The sequence below is a fragment of the Vombatus ursinus genome, unplaced genomic scaffold (assembly GCF_900497805.2).
Source record: "Vombatus ursinus unplaced genomic scaffold, bare-nosed wombat genome assembly UNPS02006874.1, whole genome shotgun sequence".
NCBI lineage: Eukaryota > Metazoa > Chordata > Mammalia > Diprotodontia > Vombatidae > Vombatus > Vombatus ursinus.
This window is the reverse complement of record NW_020946652.1, coordinates 9557990-9579323: the sequence shown is the minus strand read 5'-3', so window position 1 is coordinate 9579323 and position 21334 is coordinate 9557990. Positions and strand designations below refer to the sequence as shown.

Genomic DNA, 21334 nt, shown 5'->3' with positions numbered 1-21334 from the left:
TGCTGGCCCTCGCGATGGACGGCGTGGACCCTGAGGCTGGCCCCTCTTGGAAACGGCCCCTCTGGGAAACGACCCCTCGCCTCCCATGTCAGGGTTGTCACTTTATTGAGGCCGCTCCACCTCTAGGCCTAAAAGACCCTTTATACCCATAGGCAAACTGAAGCCCGGGGGCAAAGCCTGCAGAAAGGCCCCCAGATCGTTTTCGTTGGATCCTGTCGATATTGCCTTTTGGGGCTTGTGAAGCCAGGACAGGCAGAGCCCTGCTCGGGAAGGACGCCTTCGCGCCCCGCGTCTCAGTGGCTCTCCGGACGGGGTTCCGAGGGAGAGGCACCCAAAAGAGCGAGAAGGTTGCGGACCACTGTTGCTATCATGCGCCGGAAGCGTTCACGCATGCGCAGGCCGTGGCAGGACTCCGTTCCCAGTATGCAGCGCGGTGGGGGCGGAAGTAGCGGCCTCGCTTGGGAGCCGGGCATCTCTGGGGCATCGGACATCATGGAGGCGGGAGCAGCGGGGCAGGGACGACGCGCACTTCACAAGCGCCCTGGGGGCCCGGCCTGGAAGGAGACGTACCGGCAGGTGAGCGCGGTCTAAGTCGGGGAGCGTCGCCCCTCCCGCCATGCCCCGCGGGCATCCCCCCTCCTGCCGCCGACCCTGCCTTGGCCTGGCCTCTAGGCCCCGCCCACTTTCCTGGGCACCGCCTCTCGCCGCCTGCTGCACCTGTGCATTGTTGGTGGAGCTGTGCTCGGGTCTAAGCCTTTGGGAAAGCACTTGGGAACGGCCTGGATGAGCCCTGGCCCGGAATACATGTGAGGCCCAAGCTCGGCTCCTCTTCCAGACTAACTGTGGGTAGTGGGTAGGTGGTAGACAAAACTACCCAGGCAGGAGGGCGTCAGATATTGGTTGTGTTTGTTTCTTGAGGCTGGGGGAGGCGGGGGCTTAGCCACGAATTTAGGGTATGTCTGAGGCTTCTTCCCGAAACAAAGGCCCATCTTTAAAAACTAAAAGATACCAGAACTCAGTAACATGAATGCAAAGCAATGAAGCCTCTCCAGCCCTCAGTTTCCCCGGTTATAACAGGGTTGCTTCAGCCCTTTTCCCACTCTGGAATCCCCTGTCCTGTCCCTCTGGTTCTTCTCTAGAATGGCTTCCTTGGACAGAATCATCTCAGATCCACTCTTTAAAATAACCATAGCAATTGCTGTGTGCTGGAATACAAACATGTTGTGTGAATATTGTTCCATTTTGGGTCGCCTTGGCTGTGTCATTTGCCTTCCTCCTGTGCACCTTCAGTGTATGTCCAGGGACAGCAGACAAGAGCCACAGCTGTAATGCTTAGGAGTCTGCTTTCCCTCTAGCCACTAATGTAGATTATGAAGTTATGTACTAGACACGTGGGGTTCTCCAATAGCCCTTCTCTTCATTTATTTCGTTTGCATTCCTTTTTCCCCCCTTTTCAGGGTTGTTGACCCTGACAGTTAGTTTTGGTTGTCCTACTTGGATACTTGTCCGTGCTCAGAATTTATCCCCCTTCTCTGCTGCTTCTTTGCCTTATTTCTTTGGATGTAATTAAATTGTTAACTAAATGGGTTTAGTTTTCTACTTATCCACTGTCTCGGGGCAGTCTCTTTCTCTGCCCTCTTAAGCAAATAGCCTCTTTTCTAGGAGTTTTCCTTTGTTTCTTTCTCGTCATTTCTCTTCCCTTCCAATCTAAATCTATTCTGAATTTTATTTCCTAATTTTCTAAAGATATTCCATCTTTATTCTCTCTGTAAACTCCATGAGATTACACTTTTGAAGTCCCTGGTTTGAGCTGCTCCTCCTAACCACTTTCTGTCTCTGGCTACATTTTTTTTTTTTTTCCTGTGTCTCACTCACTCTTAGAAATATTATTGCATGGGCAAAGAAGAAACAAAGCTATCAGGAGGGTGTCAGATATTGGTTGTGTTTGTTCCTTGAGGCTGGGGGGGGGGTTAGCCACAAATTTAGGGTATGTCTGAGGCTTCTTCCCAAAACAAAGGCCCATCTTTAAAAATTAAAAGATACGAGAACTCAGTAACATGAATGCAAAGCAATGAAGCCTCTCCAGCCCTCAGTTTCCCCGGTTATAACAGGGTTGCTTCAGCCCTTTTCCCACTCTGGAATCCCCTGTCCTGTCCCTCTGGTTCTTCTCTAGAATGGCTTCCTTGGACAGAATCATCTCAGATCCGCTCTTTAAAATAACCATAGCAATTGCAGTGTGCTAGAATGGAAAAATGTTGTGTGAATATTGTTCCATTTTCCATTGTTCCGTATCATCTTTGCAGATGATATGATGATATACTTAGGGAATCCTAGAGAATGAAGTAAAAAACTACTTGAAATAATAAGCAACTTTAGCAAAGTTCCAGACTATAAAATAAACCAACATAAATCATCAACATTTCTATATATTACCAACAAAGCCTAACGGCAAGAGATAGAAAGAGAAATTCCATTTAAAGTTACTGTATACAGTATAAAATATTTAGGAATGTACCTATGAAAACAAACCCAGGAACTATATGAACACACTTACCAAACCATTTTCACACAAATAAAGTCAGATCTAAATAATTGGAAAAACATCAGTTGCTCATGGGTAGGCTGAGCTAATGTAATATAAATGACAATTCTCCCTAAGCTAATTTACTTATTCAGTGCCATACCAATCATACCATCAAAAAATTATTTTATAGAGTTAGAAAAAAGAATAACAAGATTCATTTGGAAGAACAAAAGGTCCAGAATATCAAGGGAACTAATGAAAAGAAATGCAGGGGAAGGCGGCCTAGCCATTCCAGATCTTAAATTGTATTCTAAAGCAGCAATCATCAAAATTGCTTGGTGCTGGCTAAGAAATAGAATGATGGATCAGCGGAATAGGTTAAGAATGCAAGACACAGTAGTCAATGACTATAGTAATCTACTATTTGATAAAACCAAAGACCCCAGCTTCTGGGATAAGAACCCACTCTTTGGAAAAAACTGCTGGGAAAACTGGAAAACGGTATGGCAGAAACTAGACATAGACCAAAATCTCACACCATATACCAAAATAAAGTCAAAGTGGGTACATGATTTAGATATAAAGGCTGATACTATAAGCAAACTGAGAGAGCAAGGAATAGTTTACCTGTCAAATCTATGGAGAACAGAAGAATTCATGACCAAATAGGAGATAGAGAACATTACGAAAAGCAAAATAGATAATTTTGATTACATTAAATTGAAAAGTTTTTGCACAAACAAAGCCAATGACCAAGATTAGAAGGAAGGTAGGAAACTGGGAAAGAATTTTTACAACTAGTCTCTCTGATAAGGGCCTCATTTCTAAAATATATAGAGAATTAGGTCAAATTTATAATACAAGCCATTCTCCAGTTGATAAATGGTCAAAGGATATGGACAGACAGTTCTCAGATGAAGAAATTAAAGCCGTCTATAGTCATATGAAAAAATGCTCTAAATCACTGTTGATTAGAGAAATGCAAATCAAAACAACTCTGAGGTACCACATCACACCTATCAGATTGGCCAACTTGACAAAACAGGAAAATGATGAATGTTGGAGAAGATGTGGGAAAATTGGAACACTAATGCATTGTTGGTGGAGTTGTGAAATGATCCAACCACTTTGGAGAGCAATTTGGAACTATGCCCAAAGGGCTATAAAAATGTGCATACCCTTTGACCCAGCAATAGCACTTCTAGGGCTGTATCCCAAAGAGATCATACAAATGGGAAAAGGACCTACATGTACAAAAATATTCATGGCAGCTCTTTTTGTGGTGGCAAAGAATTGGAAATTGAGAGGATGCCCATCAATTGGGGAATGGCTGAGCAAGTTGTGGTATATGAATGTGATGGAATACTATTGTGCTATAAGAAATGATGAACAGACTGACTTCAGAAAAACCTGGAAAGACTTGTATGGACTGATGCTGAGTGAAGTGAGCAGAACCAAGAGAACGTTGTACACAATAACAGCCATGTTGTGTGATGACTAATATTGATAAACTTAACCCTTCCTGGCAATACAAGAATCTAAGACATCTCCAGGGGCCTTGTGATGGAAAATGCTATCTACACCCAAAGAAAGAACTATGGAAGTCAAATTGTTATTTTTTTTTCTCTCCTGTTGAGTTTTGTTTCCTCTTTCTGATGGTTCCTCCTATTGGTTTTAATTTCTACTTACAACATCACTAATGTGAAAATATGTTTAATATGAATGTAAATCTATAACCTATATCAGATTATGCACTGTCTTGGAGAGGGTGGTGGGGAGGAAGGGGGAGAAAAATTTTAAACTCAAAAGCATATGGAAGTGATTATTGATAAGTCAAAATAAATTAATAAAAAAAAACCCAAAAAGATAAGAAAACAAAAAAAAACCCCCAAAACAAAATAAAGTCAAAATGGGTTCATGATTTAGATATAAAGGCTGATACTGTAAGCAAACTGGGAGAGCAATGAATAGTTTACCTATCAGATTTATGGAGAACAGAAGAATTCATGACCAAACAGGAGATAGAAAACATTATGAAAAGCAAAATGGATAACTTTGATTACATTAAATTGAAAATTTTTTGCACAAACAAAGCCAGTGCAACCAAGATTAGAAGGAAAGTAGAAAACTGGGAAAGAATTTTTACAGCTAGTCTCTCTGATAAGGGCCTCATTTATATTGAGAATTAAGTCAAATTTATAAGAATACAAGCCATTCTCCAATTGATAAATGGTCAAAGGATATGAACAGACAGTTCTCAGATGAAGAAATTAAAGCCATCTATAGTGTTATGAAAAAATGCTCTAAATCACTATTGATTAGAGAAATGCAAATCAAAACAACTCTGAGGTACCACATCACACCTATCAGATTGGCCAACTTGACAAAACAGGAAAATGATGAATGTTGGAGAAGATGTGGGAAAATTGGAACACTAATGCATTGTTGGTGGAGTTGTGAAATGATCCAACCACTTTGGAGAGCAATTTGGAACTATGCCCAAAGGGCTATAAAAATGTGCATACCCTTTGACCCAGCAATAGCACTTCTAGGGCTGTATCCCAAAGAGATCATACAAATGGGAAAAGGACCCACATGTACAAAAATATTTATAGCAGCTCTTTTTGTGGTGGCCAAGAATTAGAAATTGAGGGGATGCCCATCAATTGACTGAGCAAGTTGTGGCATATGAATGTAATGGAATACTATTGTGCTATAAGAAATGATAAGCAGGCAGACTTCAGAAAAACCTGGAGAGACTTGTATGGACTGATGCTGAGTGAAGTGAGCAGGACCAGGAGAACACTGTACACAGTAACAGCCACATTGTGTGGTGACTAACGTTGATAGACGTAGCCCTTCTCAGCAATGCAAGGATATAAGACATCTCCAAAGGTCTCATGATGGAAAATGCTATCCACATCCAAAGAAATTACTATACAGTCTGAAGGCAGATCAAAGCATACTGTTTACTATTTTTTTCCTTCTGTTTTGTTGTTTCCTCTTTCTGGTGGTTCCTTCTGTTGATTCTAATTTTTCCTTACAACATCACTAATGTGAAAATGTTTAATAGGAATGTATATGTGGAGCCTATATCAGATTGTGAGCTGTTTTGGGCAGGGAGATGGGGAGGAAGGGGGAGAAAAAATTAAAACTCAAAAGCATAGGGAAGTGATGGTTGATAAATCAAAATAAATTAATAATAAAAAAAGAAATATTATTTCATGAAGGATGGAAATGTTGAATGGAGGCCCTGTGCCTCCTCTCATATAGGTGAGGCCTGCCTCTTCTCCATCCTAAAGTCAGGCCATTCTGCCCCCACCCCCCCATAGTTACCAGCTTGGTCCTAAGCTCTCGGGATTCTTGTGCAAGAAAGGGCCTGCGGCATCACTAGTCTGGCCTCTACTTTGTGTTGCTCGTATTTTTGTATTTTGCACTCACTTATCTCTCTCCTCCCAGGGATGCTTTCAGAGGATGAAAAACAGCCGGGCCCAGCTCCTGGACAAGTATCGCCGAGTGGGAGAAGCTTCCCGAGGCGTCCTGGCCCAGGAGGTGATGGAGGCAGAGTGGCTGACCTTGCAGTCCACCCACGAGAGCCTGGTGGCCCAGAGGTGCAGCAAGACTTTTGCACAGGTCTGTGTGCCCTCGGGTGGTGAGTGAGGGGTACGAGGGACCATCCCCCATCCTTCTGGGCATTTGGACAACTCTCGGGACAGAGACCAGAAAGCCTGGGAGCCTCTCTTATTTCTTCAGCATTTGCAGGGAAAGGCCGGTGCACCAGGACTCTGTGAAAGGGCTGTCCTGAGGTCCTTCTCGCCTCCGCCCTGGAGGGGTCATAAGTGCACTGGGCCACAGCTTGGGATCCTTTGGAGGAGAAGAACCCAAACCCAAATGCTTCCTCTCCCTTGTAGGTGGAGGACCCCGAGGACCTTGCTGTCTTGGAGGAAATCCAGCAGGAGCTCCTGAGTCAAGGTGACTCTGGAGGGTGGGCTTTGGACGCTCCAGCTCCCTTGGGGCAAGCTGGCCACAGACCCGTCCCATGGACCAGCACCTCCCCCCTTGTCTGAGTGGTCACTAGCCTAAGCATCAGGAGGCCTGCGTCCTAGGACACACCTGGCTGGGCAGTCTTGGGCAGATCCCTACCCTCTCTGAGCTTGGGGGAATGCCCAAGGATCTGCTCCAGGGCTGGCCTGTGGGAGAGCGGTAAGTGTGGACTACAGCTGAGGAGACTGAGCCTGGGGCTAGAAGCCACCCCACACCAGTGTGCTCCAGACGGAGCTGACCTGAGAGAGCTTTGAAAGAAAAAACGTGGGCCAGGTCATCTTCCGTGAAACCATGGCCTCTGAGAGCAGAGCAGACTTTCTGCCACTCTCCTACATGTGGGGGTGGGCCAGACCACTGGGCCTAGAGCCAGGGAGGCTTGAGTTCTAATCCTGCCCCACACATAGTAGCTGGGGAACTGTAGGCAAGTCCCTTCGGTTTCCTAGTCCATAAAAGGGGAGTTGAAGTCTGGTGAGGATCTAGTGATGTCCCATATCAGCGCTGATAAGAACAGACACCCAGTGTTTTGCAAGCCTTAGGTCTTTATACACATGGATTGCTACTTTTGCTAGTTCCAATGTGTTCTAGACTCCCCTCCACAACCCTCAGGCCGACTACGTGCCCTTCCCTGGCTCTCTCCTTTTCTTCCTAACTGTCTTGTATTTATCTGAGTCTCCCTGTACTGTGTCCATGAGTGTGGTGGGGGGGGGTATGGGTCAGTACACACACACACACACGCACACACACTCTCACACACTCACACACACTCACACACTCTCACACTCATACTCCCACATGCCCATGTGGCTCCCACTTTGAGAGGAGGTTTTGTTACCCTCAGTGTATCTATACTCTGAGTGCCTGGTACCAAGTATGTATTTTCTGTCCAGGCTGGCTCAGGGCCACCAGGGGGCTCTGGTGCTCTTGTGGCAGTGTTTTAGGGTCTCAAAGGGTGGGTCTGGGGCCTCTCCCAAAGCCATCTGTGTGTGCCCCTGCTGTGTGACTCCTCCATATCCTCCCACACAGAGGCCTGGCTGCTAGGAGCACTGACCATCCTGTCCTCCCACGTCCCCATAAGCTCCTGTGATCATGTCCTTCAGAGTTCCTTGTGATATGTTACAGCCTGGTTGCGCCCTTTGACCTTCTCTGTGATGCTCATCTTTCATTCTCACCCTGGGGACAGCAGCAGCAGTAAAATATTTGCATGGCTCTTTGCTGTAGGAAAAGCTCTGTTCTGTAAAGGGGGTTGGCAGTGTCTCAGTGTGGTCTTGCCTGCTCTCTGCCTCCTTTCCAGCCCTGCCCAGCTCGTGGTCCCCTTGTTCTAGGTCCTAGAAATATATATGATGGGCTAATGTAGGATGTCCATTCAAATGCAGGTTGAAATCTGGGTCATAGGCATTCTTCATCCATTTGGTGTTCCTTGTGTGGATGGAAGATCTGAACTCCTTCGAACGATGCCAGATGTCTTCCAGGAGTCTCTGTAATGCCTTGGGCTTCATGCAACCCCACCCCCACCCCGGTGCCATCAGCAAATAGGAGCATCCCTGGTCTCCTTGAGCCAGATGGTGACGAGCATCTTTGGGGAGAGTCCACCTCCTCATTTTTGTGCCTCATTATTGGGGGGTGCAGGGTATTTCCATTGTCACCTCTTCCGAAGAGTCTTGAATGATCTTGACGTGTGGGTGGGAGCACCTTGGGAGAAGAGCCATTGAACAAGCTGGGGGGAGGTCCTTGTGAGATGCACACGTTGTCCGTTGTGGTCCGGCACTTGCTGAAGCCTCCTGACCAGTGCCTTGGGTCAGTTGACTCTCCATTGGCACCTTTTCCATGCTCCTGCCATCTTCCTTTCTTTCAGATACCTTGTGTCTAGGCGTCTTAAAGCTCACCTTCACACTTGTGCAGATCCTCCTGCAAGAATCTGCTCTGAGACCCCGAGATGTTGTCCTGCCTTTGTCTGCTCTTTTGGGTGCCCCTCCTGTTTCCTCTGCAGGAGCATCCAGGCAGACAAGATTAGGTAGGGGCTAGCAGCCCTGGGTGGAGAAAGCAGGGTTTCCTCCATCTTTTCCTTTCTGTTTTCTTTCTTTTCTCGTTCCACATTTTCATCCTTGAGCACCCGTGGGATGGCCTTGCTAACCCTCTGCTGCTTCACAAGGTGATACTCCTCATAGTCCCTAATTGATAAATGGTCAAAGGGTCGGAACAAGCCATTCTTGGGAGAAGAAATTCAAACTTCAAACAGCCATATGAAGAAATGCTCCAGATCACTCGAGGAAAATGGCAGAGGCTGGAAGAAAACGGGCCTGTTCATGAAGTGCTGATGGAGCTGTGACCTGGCCCAGCCATCCTGGAGAGGCTGAGAACTACAGCCAGAAGTCACTCAGCTGGGCCTACTTGTGGACCTGTCCATGCAGCTCCCCGGCCTATACCACAAAGACACTGAAGCAAGAAAAAAAGGACATTCACATACAATATTTATGGCCGCTCTTTTTGTGGTGGCACCAGACTGGGAACTAAGGGGGTGATCATAGTGGCAAATGGCTGAATAAATTCCTGTAGTGGAATTGAATGAAGTCTTAACAGGCTGCAAAAAGTGATGAAGGCAATGGTGTCAGAGAAGCCCCCGAAGATCTCTGTGACTTGATGCAGAGTGAATGAAGCAGAACCAGAACACCCAACCTCGAAAGCCTCAGAATTCTGATGAATGCAGTGGCCAGCTGAGATTACTTTCATAGGATCAGTGATCAGGATGTCAGAAGGTGCCTTTTTTGCACATGGTTTGACATGTGGTACAAGAGATTTGTTGTTGCTTGGTTTTTTTTGGGGGGGGGGGTGGGGGAGCATAGGAATTAAATGCTTGCCCCTCATCTAGCACCATATCCCGATAAGGGTTTTCAGTGAGTTTCTATTCTGTTCAGTTTGCCAGAAGCAATCTAGCCTATTCTCCTGCTCAGTTCTAGGCTAGGTCACTAGCTGTAGCCATCTGTGGCTTAAGTATCAGTGGGCTCTGCAGTGGCTGGTCCAGTGGTATAACCTTGTTTGGGCGTGTGGTGTTTCCTGGGTGGCATGCTAGGTTCATCCTGCTCTTTGGAAGCATGTACCTTATTGGTAGCTTGAGTTCAGTTTGCTCACCATGATAGTCTGCAAAGGGATGCCTCTGTATTTGGATAGGACATCATGACAGTGGGCACATGTACCGGGGGAGAGCACCCACTCCCTTGCTTCTGTTGCTATTCTGTGGTTTCATCTTTTGGATTCGTGGATGATCTTACCGTTTCTGGGCTGGAACCTTGTTGGAAGTTGTTCCTTACAGCTGCAGATTGCTCCACCACGTCTGGCATTTCTACGGAATCACCCATGGATCACACTTGGGTCTGGACTGTCAGTTACTGTCACTTCTGGGGACAATCACTTCTGAAGGGCTAAGGGCTCCTCTCTCATTTTCATCAAACATACTGGGATGCCTCTATACACGAAGCTTCTAAAGTTTGTGTAGAGGTGAGGACAAGTACGTGGGCCTAGGGGTGCTGATGTTGGCTTGGTCGTCTTTGGTAATATCACGGTCATTTATTGATTTTTGACCAAAGCTGATGTCATTGGTACAGGAAACAATCCCCTCCACCAATGCAAACAGTCCCTCTAGTCTGAAATACGGAACTGGAAGAGGCTTGCTGTGACTTTTCCCTCCCCACGGGAGCCAGTATGGTTGAGATGCCAAACAGGCCTCTCCATGCTGTGCTGTTGCTTGGCTTGACTTGTCTCTCAGGCTGCGCCATGGTCATATTCATTCCTTTAGAATCTTCCCTCCTTGGAGAAACCGTGTAAATCATAAATGGCTGCCTCGGGATGGATTTCTCTTTTATCCTTTGGATTAGTCAGGCATTGTCCCAAACTTCATCTGTTCGCCTGCTATTGCTACCTCCTGATTTCCTCGCTGTTAGAACTGTCCTGGAAACAGCCAATCCTGTTGCACTTCATGTCTCTAGTTGTCATCATGCTCCCTGTTTCGTCCCCAAATGCCCACGGGACGAGATGGTTTTGTTGGGGCTCTTTTGTGAAGTCGGACTGTTTCTAACTGTTCATCTATTCTGGATTACCACAGATTACTAGTGCACTCGACTCTCTGTCTGGCAAGGAAAGCGAGTGTTTGCCGGCCAAGGTTCCTGGCCTCATCTGACCCAGGCCCTGCTTGTTGTGTCAGGAGCCTTTTTCATCTTTCAGTTTGCTGTTCATTGCCAGTCGGTGGTGACCAGACAAGCTGTGTCTGAATTGATGTCCATAGGGACACAAAATTATTATAAAACACGGATTACTGAGAGGTGTTTTAAAAAACTTCTTTCTGTCCAGGGAAGATATTTGATGCACTTTTATCATCTATTAGAGGCCAGTTCCTTGAGGACTTTGTTTTGTTTTTATATTCTTACAGCTTAGCACAGGGCCTGGTATATGGTACATGCTTAATACATGCTTGTTGATTGATCACTGCTCTTTACCATAGAAACAGCCATTCCCTTGTTAAGAACTCAAATACAGAAAAGTCAGATTTTCTGTAAGGCTGGTCAGGGAAAACACTGCCTTTAGCTTTTTAGACCAGTGAAATATTACAGGAACACTTCACTACTGTGTTCTTTATGACCTAGGAGTAGAACTGGGGTCCCACAGTAAGAACTAGGTGGCTTCAGTGCCTGTCAGAGAACTTAAAAGAAAATCAATTTAATATTGAACACTAATACAGCTCATTGAATGTGTTTTTAAATTTCAGTCTACAAAATGTCATGTCTCAGTCCCTCCCTCTCAAGTCTCTATCAGGATTCTTTGTCCTTTCATTCATTCACTTTTCCTTTTAAATGGTCTTTGTTTTGTGTGTATTTTATTCTTCTGGTTTTGCCTTCTCCCCTTTTAAACATTTTTTTCCAGATTACTTGTAGGTCTTAATTACATTACAGTAGTCTGTTATGTGAATATAGCACATTTTATCTAACCAGCCCCTCTTCCTGGGGACATTTAGTTTGTTTTGCAGTCCCATATAATGTTGCTATTGAAATACGACTGAGCTTTAGAGGACCCTCCAGGCATTTCCCAACCATGGGGTTACTGGGTCCAAAAGGGCCTTTCTTTTTGTAGCGTCCTACATACTGCCAGATTATCTTTCAGGCACAATGACTTAAAACATGCCTGATTTTCCACAGCCCTACCAGCATTGCATCTCATTGCTTTTTGCTGTAGCACATGCAGCCCAGCTATGGGACGAGGATTTCCCAGTTGTGTTCCTCCTGTCCCTGGACACTTGGAGGTTTCCTCATTGTTATTTTTCTGTGCCAGGGGAAGAGAACGTTGATTTTGCCCCGAGTGACTTACCTTTCCTTTCCCTTCCAGAACAAGCCTTCATTGAGGAATATGAAAGGAGTTTGCGGTTTGATGACAGGTGCCTCTGGGCCCTGCTGGAGGGGCTGCAGACAGATGGGCTCATCTGTCCGGTGTGTTCAAGGTAAAAGCTTCAGTCTTTGGGGGCAGCTTTGAATTGGAGCCGTTAGGATTTCAAACCAAGGGGCAGCTAGGTGGCGCAGTGCATAGAGCTCCAGCCTTGGAGTCAGGAGGACCTGAGTTCAAATCTGGCCTCAGACACTTGATACTTAACTAGCTGTGTGACCCTGGGCAAGTCACTTAACCCCGATTGCCTCACCAAAAAAAAAAAAAAAAAAAAAAAAGGATTTCAAACCAAAGGCTGTTTTTCTAACTAGCTTCTGAGAATGGGTCTGCTTTTAGGTACAACCTGACTGTGGTAAGAGGCACGGTCCTGTGTCAGTGTGGCCTCTATCTCTCCTCTCAGGTGAGTTGTCCCGTCTTGCTATCCCTTAGACCTTGTACAATTGCCTGTTTACAGTCAGAGTGCATTTATTAAGTGCTGACTGTGTATCAAGCGCTGAAGAGCCCCTGCCTTCTAGGACTGTGTTCTAATGCGAGAAGACAAATAGAAGAGGAAGAGGGGTGGGGGAGAGCACAGGTGTCTGGAGCAAGGCTGTGGTCCTGGAAGGGGCCGTCCACTCAGAGGGAGGGGGCCTCCAGGAGAATCACTGAGCGGGGGATTACTTTCCTTCACTGTGTTCCTCCTCAGGTTCCAGAACTGACAGAACAGACCTTCCGGGCCCTCTTAGAGGAAAGTGTGAACAGACACAGTGAGTTCTGTGCCCATAGGCCCGAGTTTTCCATCACCAGCGGGACAGAAGAAAATGCCTGTCTTCTCCTGAGCTGTGTGGTAGGCTTAGCACACATTCAGCGCACTGGAGCCTTCTGGCTCCTGAGGGAGGCTCGGTGGGGCTGCCGTCTGGGGGATGCTTCTGTCTGATATGATGCATTGCCCTTTGACCCTGAATCCTTCTTCATCACATGTCAGGAAGCGGACTGCCTTTCAGTGGGCAGAAAGGGAAACTGTAAAACCGTACATGTAACCAAGAAGGGACACAAGGCTAGGACAGTTCCTGGCAGAAGAGCTGGAGTTGTTAGTGGACCACCAGCTTAGAGTGACTCAGTGTCTAAGAGAACAGCCTGTGTATGGGAGGGGTGGGGAGTGTCACCATGTCAGAGGCCTTCAGGCCAACCCACACCTAAGGATCCCTTTGACCACCTGACCCCACAAGGGTCAGCCTACATTCCCGAAGACTCATGGTGAGGACGGGAGCCAGAAGAGAAGACTGAGAGCAGGGGCAGGAGATAGGCAGGTGCTCATGTGCTGGGCTGTCTGGTGAGGTGGTGAGCTCCCCTTCCTCATTATTGGAGGCCTGAGAGGAGAAGCCCTAGTCAGAAAGGCTGCTCAAGACAAGGCAGTGACCCTGCAGGCCAGGCCGCCGCCACCCCCACCCCCCAACCTGGTCCCACTCTGGACCTCCATAGCCACACATTGTTCTCTTCTGTGTACAGGTGTGCGACACTTGGATGGTGGTGCTTTGACGGCCTCCGGAGGGTGTCCTCCTGAAGTGAGGGGTCATGTTTCTATGGACAATTCTATTTCTTCCTGGGCGTGGGGAGGGGGCTGAGGGGAGCCAGGACCGACACTGGGCGCTGGAGGGGTCCAAGAGTTTTATTTCTCATCATTGTGTGGTGGTGTACAAAAACGCCAGTGGAGCAAGGAAATAAAAGGGTTAGGGAACATAATTTATGTCTGACAGCATTCTACCGTGCTTTCTCCACAACAGCTTCTACATAACCAGGTCTCACAGCCTCGGGCCTCCCCTACTGACACTTGACAAAGCCCTTCAGATCTTCCAGAAAGTTGATGTACTCTTGGTGTTCTAAGGCCGTGCTGAGCTCGATCAGTTCATCTGCAAATGTATTGTCCACCCCTCGGTCAGCCAGGAAGTCCATCAAGTGGTCGTACAGGGCCTATAAGGAGACAGCTTTTGGTGGCCTGCTCCCACAAGCCAACTGGGTTCCTTCTGTATGGGCTGGGCAAAGTGCTTGGCCACGCCTCCAAGGAGGTGGAGTCCAACCCTGCAGACACCGACCCTTGACTTTTGTCCAGGTCATTCTTAGTTTCAGCTGGTTCTCCCCATGGGGCTCTACTCCCCTGAAGTCCCCTCAATCTGTCTATGGGTTGTGAGTTTCACTGTCACTCCCTGGGCAGGGGCTGGGTCCCCCTTCCTCCCCAACTCACTGCAAGTAGCCCCCAGGAGAGATGATTCTACACAGGATCCTTAGAGAAGAGACCCCTGCCTCAGGTTCCCAGGGGCACCTGGCACTGGCAGCACATGGGGCAGGGCGAGAGGCAGTGAGGATGAAGGACACAACCTTACTTCCATCGCCTACAGGAACTCAAGAGTGAGGGGCAGCCGCTAAACGACTGGAAAGACAAGAGGGAAGTCGAAAACTCTCGGGCGCCAAAGTCTAAAGGTCTGGACTGTTGGGAACTGACTGGGGAAGCAGAATTATGCCACCAGATGAAAGAATAAGGAATTCAGAGGCAAAGCCCCAAACTTGGCAAGGGGGTGTCTCAAACTTGAAGTGCAGAGACAAAGTCCTGTCTTTAGGGAGAATGGGGGGCAGACAAGCCAGGAAGAGGTGAAGCCTCCTGACAAGGGCCACCAGCACTTGGGAGACGACAGGCCTGCAGAGGGGAAAGCTGGCACAAGAGGTGGCCCCTGAGGCCCACTGGGCAGGCCAGGCCAGTGGTGTCTGGGCCCACAGGACCTCCCTTTAAGGTTCTTGTTCCTAGCACTCTAACTCTAGGCCTTTGCTACTACAGTGGGACTCTAGGCATCCTCAGAGATGTTTGGCCACTGTTCTCTGTGCCTGGGGGCTCAGAGCTAACGAAAGGACATTCTAAGCCCTGGAATACAGGTCCCCAGAGCAAGAGGGCTGTGACAGTGGGGCACTCCTCTAAGCTCTTAGTGAGTGGGGAAAGGGATATGACTAAAGCACCCCACTCTGGCTAAGACCCCCAGCACCTACCCAGTCCAGGGAATCCGTGTTGAGCGTGTAGTTTGTATCTTTCCAGTCAGATTCGCTGGTGGGCTGAAAGCTAACTTCCCGAATAGAGAAAATGTCACTCTCATCCTCTTCTTCCTGTCCCACCTAAAAAGTTTTCAGAAAAGAATGCGAGCTGGGTACCAGCCAAGGGCCTGGGGCTGTGGAAAGAGTTCCTTGTTTGGAGTCATGAGGCCTGGCCTGGGGAAGCCAATGAATTGATCTCTCTGAGCCTCACCTTCCCAACTATAAAACGGGGGTGACACTGCCCAGGACCACCATCGTGCTGGTGGTTGCCCCTAGCCCAGTGACTACAGAAGGCTTGGTAGAGGCTGTCCTCAGTATTTCCCACCCAACCTTGCCTTGCCCCTCTCCACAAAGAGCCCATGAGGAGGTGGGGGGAGCAGGCCCTGCCCCATGGGAAATGGCCCCTGGGATCTACCTCGTCCTCTGGATAGTGGCAGTCCAACACAAGGGCCTTCTTGGTATCGTCCTTCACAACCTCCACCACGAAGTTTGGGGTTGATGTAAGTTCAGGCTGGACCCAAGGAGAAGTCAGTTAGCCAGGGTTCTATTAGCCCAGGGCCCGGCTTCCTCCCCACCGAGGCCTGATGGGGTCACTCCCTGCCAACGGCTTCTCTTCAGCACCTGCCAGGTACTTCCAGGACCAAGTATGAATCTGTCCTCTGACACTGGTGCCTTCCAAACTGGCGCTCCAATCTGCTTGACCGACTGACCCCCTTTCTTACACATTCTGTGCTCGGTTGTGGTTTCTCAGACTTGATGCTCCATCTCCTGGCCACTGTGGACCCTGGGAAGGTGGCTCATGCTGGACTGGGGCCCTCTCTTTTCTCAATTACCCTGCATTGATCTGTTTCAGGAGGATCTGCACACAGTACCCACCAGAACTGAATTAACCTGTTGCACCCTGAGAAGCTGGGGTGTGAAAGGCTGCCATACCTTCCTGTGCTCAGTGCCCAAATGTACTCTTGGAGGGGGCCGCTGGAGCCCCAGGCTGAACTCACCTCTTGCTGTTCGTGGGCTTTCTGTCCCTCTGGTGGTTCGTCATCAAATGTTGGTGGGATACTGTTGTTAATATTGAATGTGACTGTGATCCTGAAGCAGAAAAAGAGACCAAGTGGGTCCTGTATCTGTTGCGATCCCCTCCTCCACACACCAGCAGCCTCTCCAGGCCAAGGGAGTTCGTGTTCCGTGACCCAACATGGTTTTTGCAAGGGATGGAAGCAGAAGGCCAAAGCAGCGCTGCTGCGTTCCAGGGATGCCCCCCCCCCCCCCATCATCCTTCCATAGCTAGTTTCTCATGCTCAGCCCCTTCCCTCCCACCCCCAAGAGGGACAGCATGTTTTGAGGATCCCTCTTTGGACACCTTCCCCCCTAACTCCTCTCAGAGACACCCCCTTGAAAGGACCATTGTACAGGGGTGTTCCAGTGACTCAGGAGTGTGAGATTTGGTGATGCTAGACAAGTTCTACCATCTGATGACCGCTAAGGTCCCTTTCCAGCTCTCAGTCTGTGGTCCTAGGCCCAGCAGTGAGTGCCCAGGGCATATACCCTTCATTTCCTCCCAGTCCAGGCCAGACTCACCTCTCGCCAGCTAATCTCCGGACTAACTTGGCTTCTGTCCCTTGCACACCCAGTTCCCAATCCCCGGACATCTTGGGGAGGGATTTGTGTTTCTGGATTTTCCTCTCCTCTTTAATTTCATCTGTCAGGAATTCAGCAAAGGCCTTGTCCCCTGAAATAAAAATGGAGATATGAGAATGCCATCGTTTAAACTCTTACCATGGGTTCGTGTTAAAGACAGATGCAGAGACCCTTGGCACGTCCAGCCTTGTCTACAACTCTCACTTTTCTCATGGACTGTCAAGGTTGAGTTGGGTGGGGAGGCCCAGGGCCATTATGATGCCAGTATGGCCACACACCTCCTGTTGCCTCCCCCGTTCACCTCTCTAGCGCAGAGGGTGGGGGGAATGGGCGGGGCCTAGGTTCCCTCTCCCCAACAGCTGTGAACATGAATCTGGAGTCAAGGTCAGCCAGGAATAAATGACAGACGAGAACAGGTGCCCCAGTGCCTCTGCGGAAAAGTCCTTCCTGACAGCCCAGCTCCTGGGCCCAGGCACAGTCCCTTCACAAGAAGGAAGCTCCCTGAGGGCAGGGCCTGTCTCCTCCTGACTCAAATGCCCATTCAGTGCCAAAATGGCCTGGACTCGAGGGGCATCCAGTCAAATGAGGGGAACCAGACTGACACAAACATAGGGTATTTATCCTATAGCGATGGGGGGGAGAGAGACTCGGGAATCAGCCCCTTGAGGGGGAGGCATCGGAAGCTAGGTGCAAATCCAGAAGGCGCTGAGCCTCTGAGAGATCTGGAAAGAGAACGTCTCAGGCGTGAGCCTGAGCCTGCAGAGCGTGGCAGACTTCAGGATGGAGCCCAAAGCAGGTGTGGAAGGGAAATGAACCAAAATCTGGAGTCCAGTGCAGGCAAAGGGGGGAGTCACATGCTAAGTGTTTTGGCAATTCACGTTGCAGGCAAAAATGATTTGCTTCCCTGGATTCTGGTTCAATGGACACCAAATGACAGAATCAGTGTGGGAAAATGGAAGCTTTTTACTGGAAATGTTGAGTGCAATGATATTCTTCTGAATCTGTCTTTTGTTCTGAATCTTGCTACCTGGACTGGGGAAATCATTTACATTTTTTTTTTTCTATGTGAGATTGCCAAGTTATCTTCTATCTCCATCATTGTGAAATACGTAACCTCCCATTCACCCCCCTCTAATTTTACTCACAGGGGAGGTGGCATTTTTAATGTCACCACTGTGGTGAAATCTGCTCTGAGATGGCAGTGTACCCTAGGCATCTGCTAGACCACTTTCCAGCGTTCACAGTGAATTTGTCTGTCTTTCCTGAGTAGTTTGTGTTAAGGATTTATCCACCACCGGATGGCTGCACACACTTGTGGTACAGCTAGGCCCCATTCCAGAGGCCTTAAGCTTCGGACAAATCAAAGGGTCACTCACTGGGACCCAACGCTATCTCTCGCTCACCCACAGAGATGCTGCTGCTCAGAGGGAACAGAACAGCAGGGGTAACCTAACCCAACGCCCTCATTTTAGAGATGAGGAAAGCCACATCCGGAGAGGTTGGGGAGCCACAGCCAAGCCTGGGCAGGCGACAGAGGCAGAAGCCTCATTTAAAAACCCCAGAAATCTTGTCTCTGCAAGGCTGCCCTGACTGAACAGAGCACCTGGGACAAATCTCCCTCCGCTCACTCTACCTGAACAGGCACATTCTAAGAAGAACCTGGCCCATTTGTTTTCTTGGACAATTTTGGGTCAGATGTCCCAGTGTCTAAATAAGAGGCGAAGTCCAGGGAGACAACCTGATCACTGTGGACGAGTCATTTTGCCTCTGTTAGGTTAAGGATGAGATGCCAACCTGCAATGGTGCTGCTAATTCCCTCACCCTTTACCCTGCAGCTCCCCGCCCCCACCCTGCCCAGGGCGAGGGGGGCAGGCTATCACACGGTAGGCCAAAAGCTGATAGGATCCTAGAAGGCGTCAAGAGAGGAAGGTCCCTGATCCAGCTTCTGCTCTAAGACTGTCCACGAGGGAGGCCACCTTCTACTTCTGGAAGGCTCCCTGGTCACTTCCCCCCATAGCTGCTCCTGACCCTGCCTATTTCTTCCAGTCAAACAACCCCCATTCCTTCAGCCATCAATGTGTCCTTCACTGCCATGGCTGCCCTCTGCAGGACACTTCAGCTCACCAAGACCCTTCCTAAGGTGGGCAACTAGTTAGAGGCACCAGGTAAGTTCAGCCAGGGCAAGAGAAGACTGGAGAGGAATGTAGTCACTTAAGCCTTCCTGTGGCTGACTGTTGTGGCCCAGGATACAGACCACAGCGGCCATAAGTGGGGGGCAGGGGGAGGGCAGTGGCAGGAGAAGAGGCCACTGTGGGAGGGAGGACAGAGGTGTGACGGGTCAGGGTGGCTAACTCTGGCCCTTCCTACCCCCCCCTACCAAAACATCTAAGTCACTTCAAGTTCTTTAAAGGGGCACTAGGTGGGACAGTGGTTAGAGCTCCAGCCTTGGAGCCAGGAGGACCTGAGTTCAAATCCAGCTTCAGACACTTGACACTTAGTAGCTGTGTGACCTTGGGCAAGTCACTTAACCCCGACTGTCTCACCAAAAAGAAAAAAAAAACAAGTTCTTTGAAGAAAAAAGAGACACAACCCCTCCACCCCCCAAGTCTCCGGTAAAGATGCATATGGTGCTGCATGTTCTCATCTACTGATAAGTGAGGTCCCAGGAAGTGGGACAGTGGGGCTTCAGCCCCAGTTCCCCTTGGCAGCTGCCCCTGGAGGACTTCTTACCCCATAGCCCACTGGGCCTGGAGCCTTAAAATCCAGCCTCACAAACTTACTTGCTAGGTGACCCTGGGCAAGTCCCTTCACTGCTGTCTGCCTGCATAGGTTCCCCAACTGTAAAACGGGAAATAGCCCCTTACCTCCCAGGGTTGTGGAGGGGCTCAATAATGAGATATCTGTAAAGTGCACAGTGCCTGGCACATAGTAGGTATGCAATAAATGCTTCTTCCTTCCCCCTTCCCTCTCTGACTCACCATTAACTACCCTGATGCCAAGCAAAATCTCACGTTAATCAATTAGCTCTAAACTGAAGCAGTCTCTGATCCTATCAGTTTCTGCCGTCTCTCTACAGAAATATTATCTGGTTAACAATGTAACAATCAAAACCAAAACAAATAAAAACTTAACAATGTATAGGACCCTAGTATGCGCTAGGGAAATGTGGCCACCAGCCCACTCTCCACCAATGAAGGGGTGGGGTTTTTCCTCAACATTTCCCTTCCAGGTAATTTAAGACAGACGTTCGAGGCAGCAGCAGCGTCCAGTCTGCGGCAGCCGCCGTCACGTGGGCAGACTCTCGGGGCGCCGATCCCAAAGGCTGCGGAGGGCGCTGGTGCCGGACGCCCCAATGCCTAACGGACTGTCCCGGGCCCTGACGGTCACTGACTCAGAAACCGCGGAATCACCGAAGTCCGGAGGGCGGGGCAGAGCGACAGAGCCAGGACGGCCGGGCGCCGGGGACCCCCAAGGCAAGAGCCCCCCTGAGAACAGGTCTGGGGGTGAGGGCCTGGCCCCTCCGCACCCACGACCACGAGTCTCACGCTCGGCGCCGCGCACGGATCGCTCCTGTCAAGGGCAGGACGGGAGCCCCAGCCCCAAACCCTGCCCCCTAGTCTGCGCAATCAGCGCCCCAGACGCGACGTGACCGCCTTCGGGGGGTGCGGGGTCGGCGTGGGGTCGGCGTGGGGCGTGGGAGCCCCTCCCTTTCTCTGCCCCCCCTCCCCGGGTCCCGACCGCGCGCGCTCACCCTCGGTGTGGAGCCCGCCGCACGTGCACGAGCACAGGCCGGGCGCGCTCCGGAGCGGCTGCAGGAGGCGGGGGCGCGCGGGTCCCGGCCCGCTGGCGATTCCTCCTCCCAGGAGGCTTCCGAAGGCGCGGGTGGCGGTGGCCGCGGCGGGGCGCAGGGCCCGGGCCGCGGGGCGCAGCAGCAGGGGGAGCAGCAGCGGGGCCATGACCGAGACACGCGGAGGAGGCCGGGAGCGACCGCGGCGGCCGGAAGGACAGCAAAGAGCGCAGAACACGCCGGGAAATTCCCAGGCCGGAAGGTCACGAGATCGCCCCGCCCCGGAAGTTCCTGCGCCACACAAGGGGTCGGGAGGCAGCGATAGCATCTCTTCCGCGCCCGCCCCGGCGAAGGTGTTCAAGGGCGCGATGATTGGCTGCTTGGAGATGATTGGACGCCACCGCCGAAGTCACTTCCGGCTCTAGAGCGAGCATTACCCGGAATTCCCCAGAGTGGCTTGAGGCAAAGTATTCTCCCGGCAAAGCCGCCCGAGACCCGCCACGCACGCGCAGAGCGCACTTTCCCCGCCCGTTTTCTGCTGCCGGTTGACTTCACTCCTTTCGCTGTTCTTTTCTCCCACCCTCCGACCTTCCTCTGAACGAAGCCGGGCTCCGTTTCAGGCCGGTTTCCTCCCCAGACTTCCGCATCCAGGGCTCTGCGGCTGACAGCAAGCGCCCGGGTTACGTTGCATCCAAGCTGCACGTGACCGAATTGTCTGTGCTCCGGCCTGAGGTTCCCGTGCATCCTGCGCGCCCAGACTGGGTTACTTTGTATCCAGGCTCCCTCGGGCAGAGGTCACGTTGTATCCAGGCTCCCTCGGGCAGAGGTCACTCTGTATCCAGGCCCCCTCGGGCAGAGGT

At 49.9% G+C, this 21334-nt stretch overlaps 2 protein-coding genes across 3 annotated transcripts; one reads left to right on the top strand and one right to left on the bottom strand.

Annotated features, from left to right (window-relative positions):
- Window positions 1-46: 46 nt before the first annotated feature.
- On the top strand, window positions 47-13566 carry RPAIN (RPA interacting protein). Of its 2 annotated transcripts, XM_027848717.1 has the most exons (7): window positions 48-576; window positions 5984-6157; window positions 6436-6496; window positions 11939-12050; window positions 12329-12392; window positions 12678-12818; window positions 13481-13566. In XM_027848717.1, exons 1-7 carry the CDS (start codon window positions 370-372, stop codon window positions 13508-13510), a joined length of 789 nt encoding a protein of 262 aa, XP_027704518.1. In that variant the 5' UTR covers window positions 48-369; the 3' UTR covers window positions 13511-13566. The 2 variants fall into 2 exon arrangements, with proteins under 2 accessions (XP_027704517.1, XP_027704518.1); XM_027848716.1 differs by having other exon boundaries at window positions 47-576; window positions 12678-13518.
- Window positions 13567-13622: 56 nt separating this feature from the next.
- Window positions 13623-20817, bottom strand: C1QBP (complement C1q binding protein). The gene is made up of 6 exons (XM_027848715.1): window positions 20439-20817; window positions 16628-16778; window positions 16048-16138; window positions 15465-15560; window positions 15008-15130; window positions 13623-13942 (listed from the first exon to the last, which is right to left on the bottom strand). The coding sequence occupies exons 1-6, from the start codon at window positions 20800-20802 to the stop codon at window positions 13793-13795; spliced, it is 975 nt and encodes a 324-aa protein (XP_027704516.1). The 5' UTR covers window positions 20803-20817; the 3' UTR covers window positions 13623-13792.
- Between the last annotated feature and the right edge of the window lie 517 nt (window positions 20818-21334).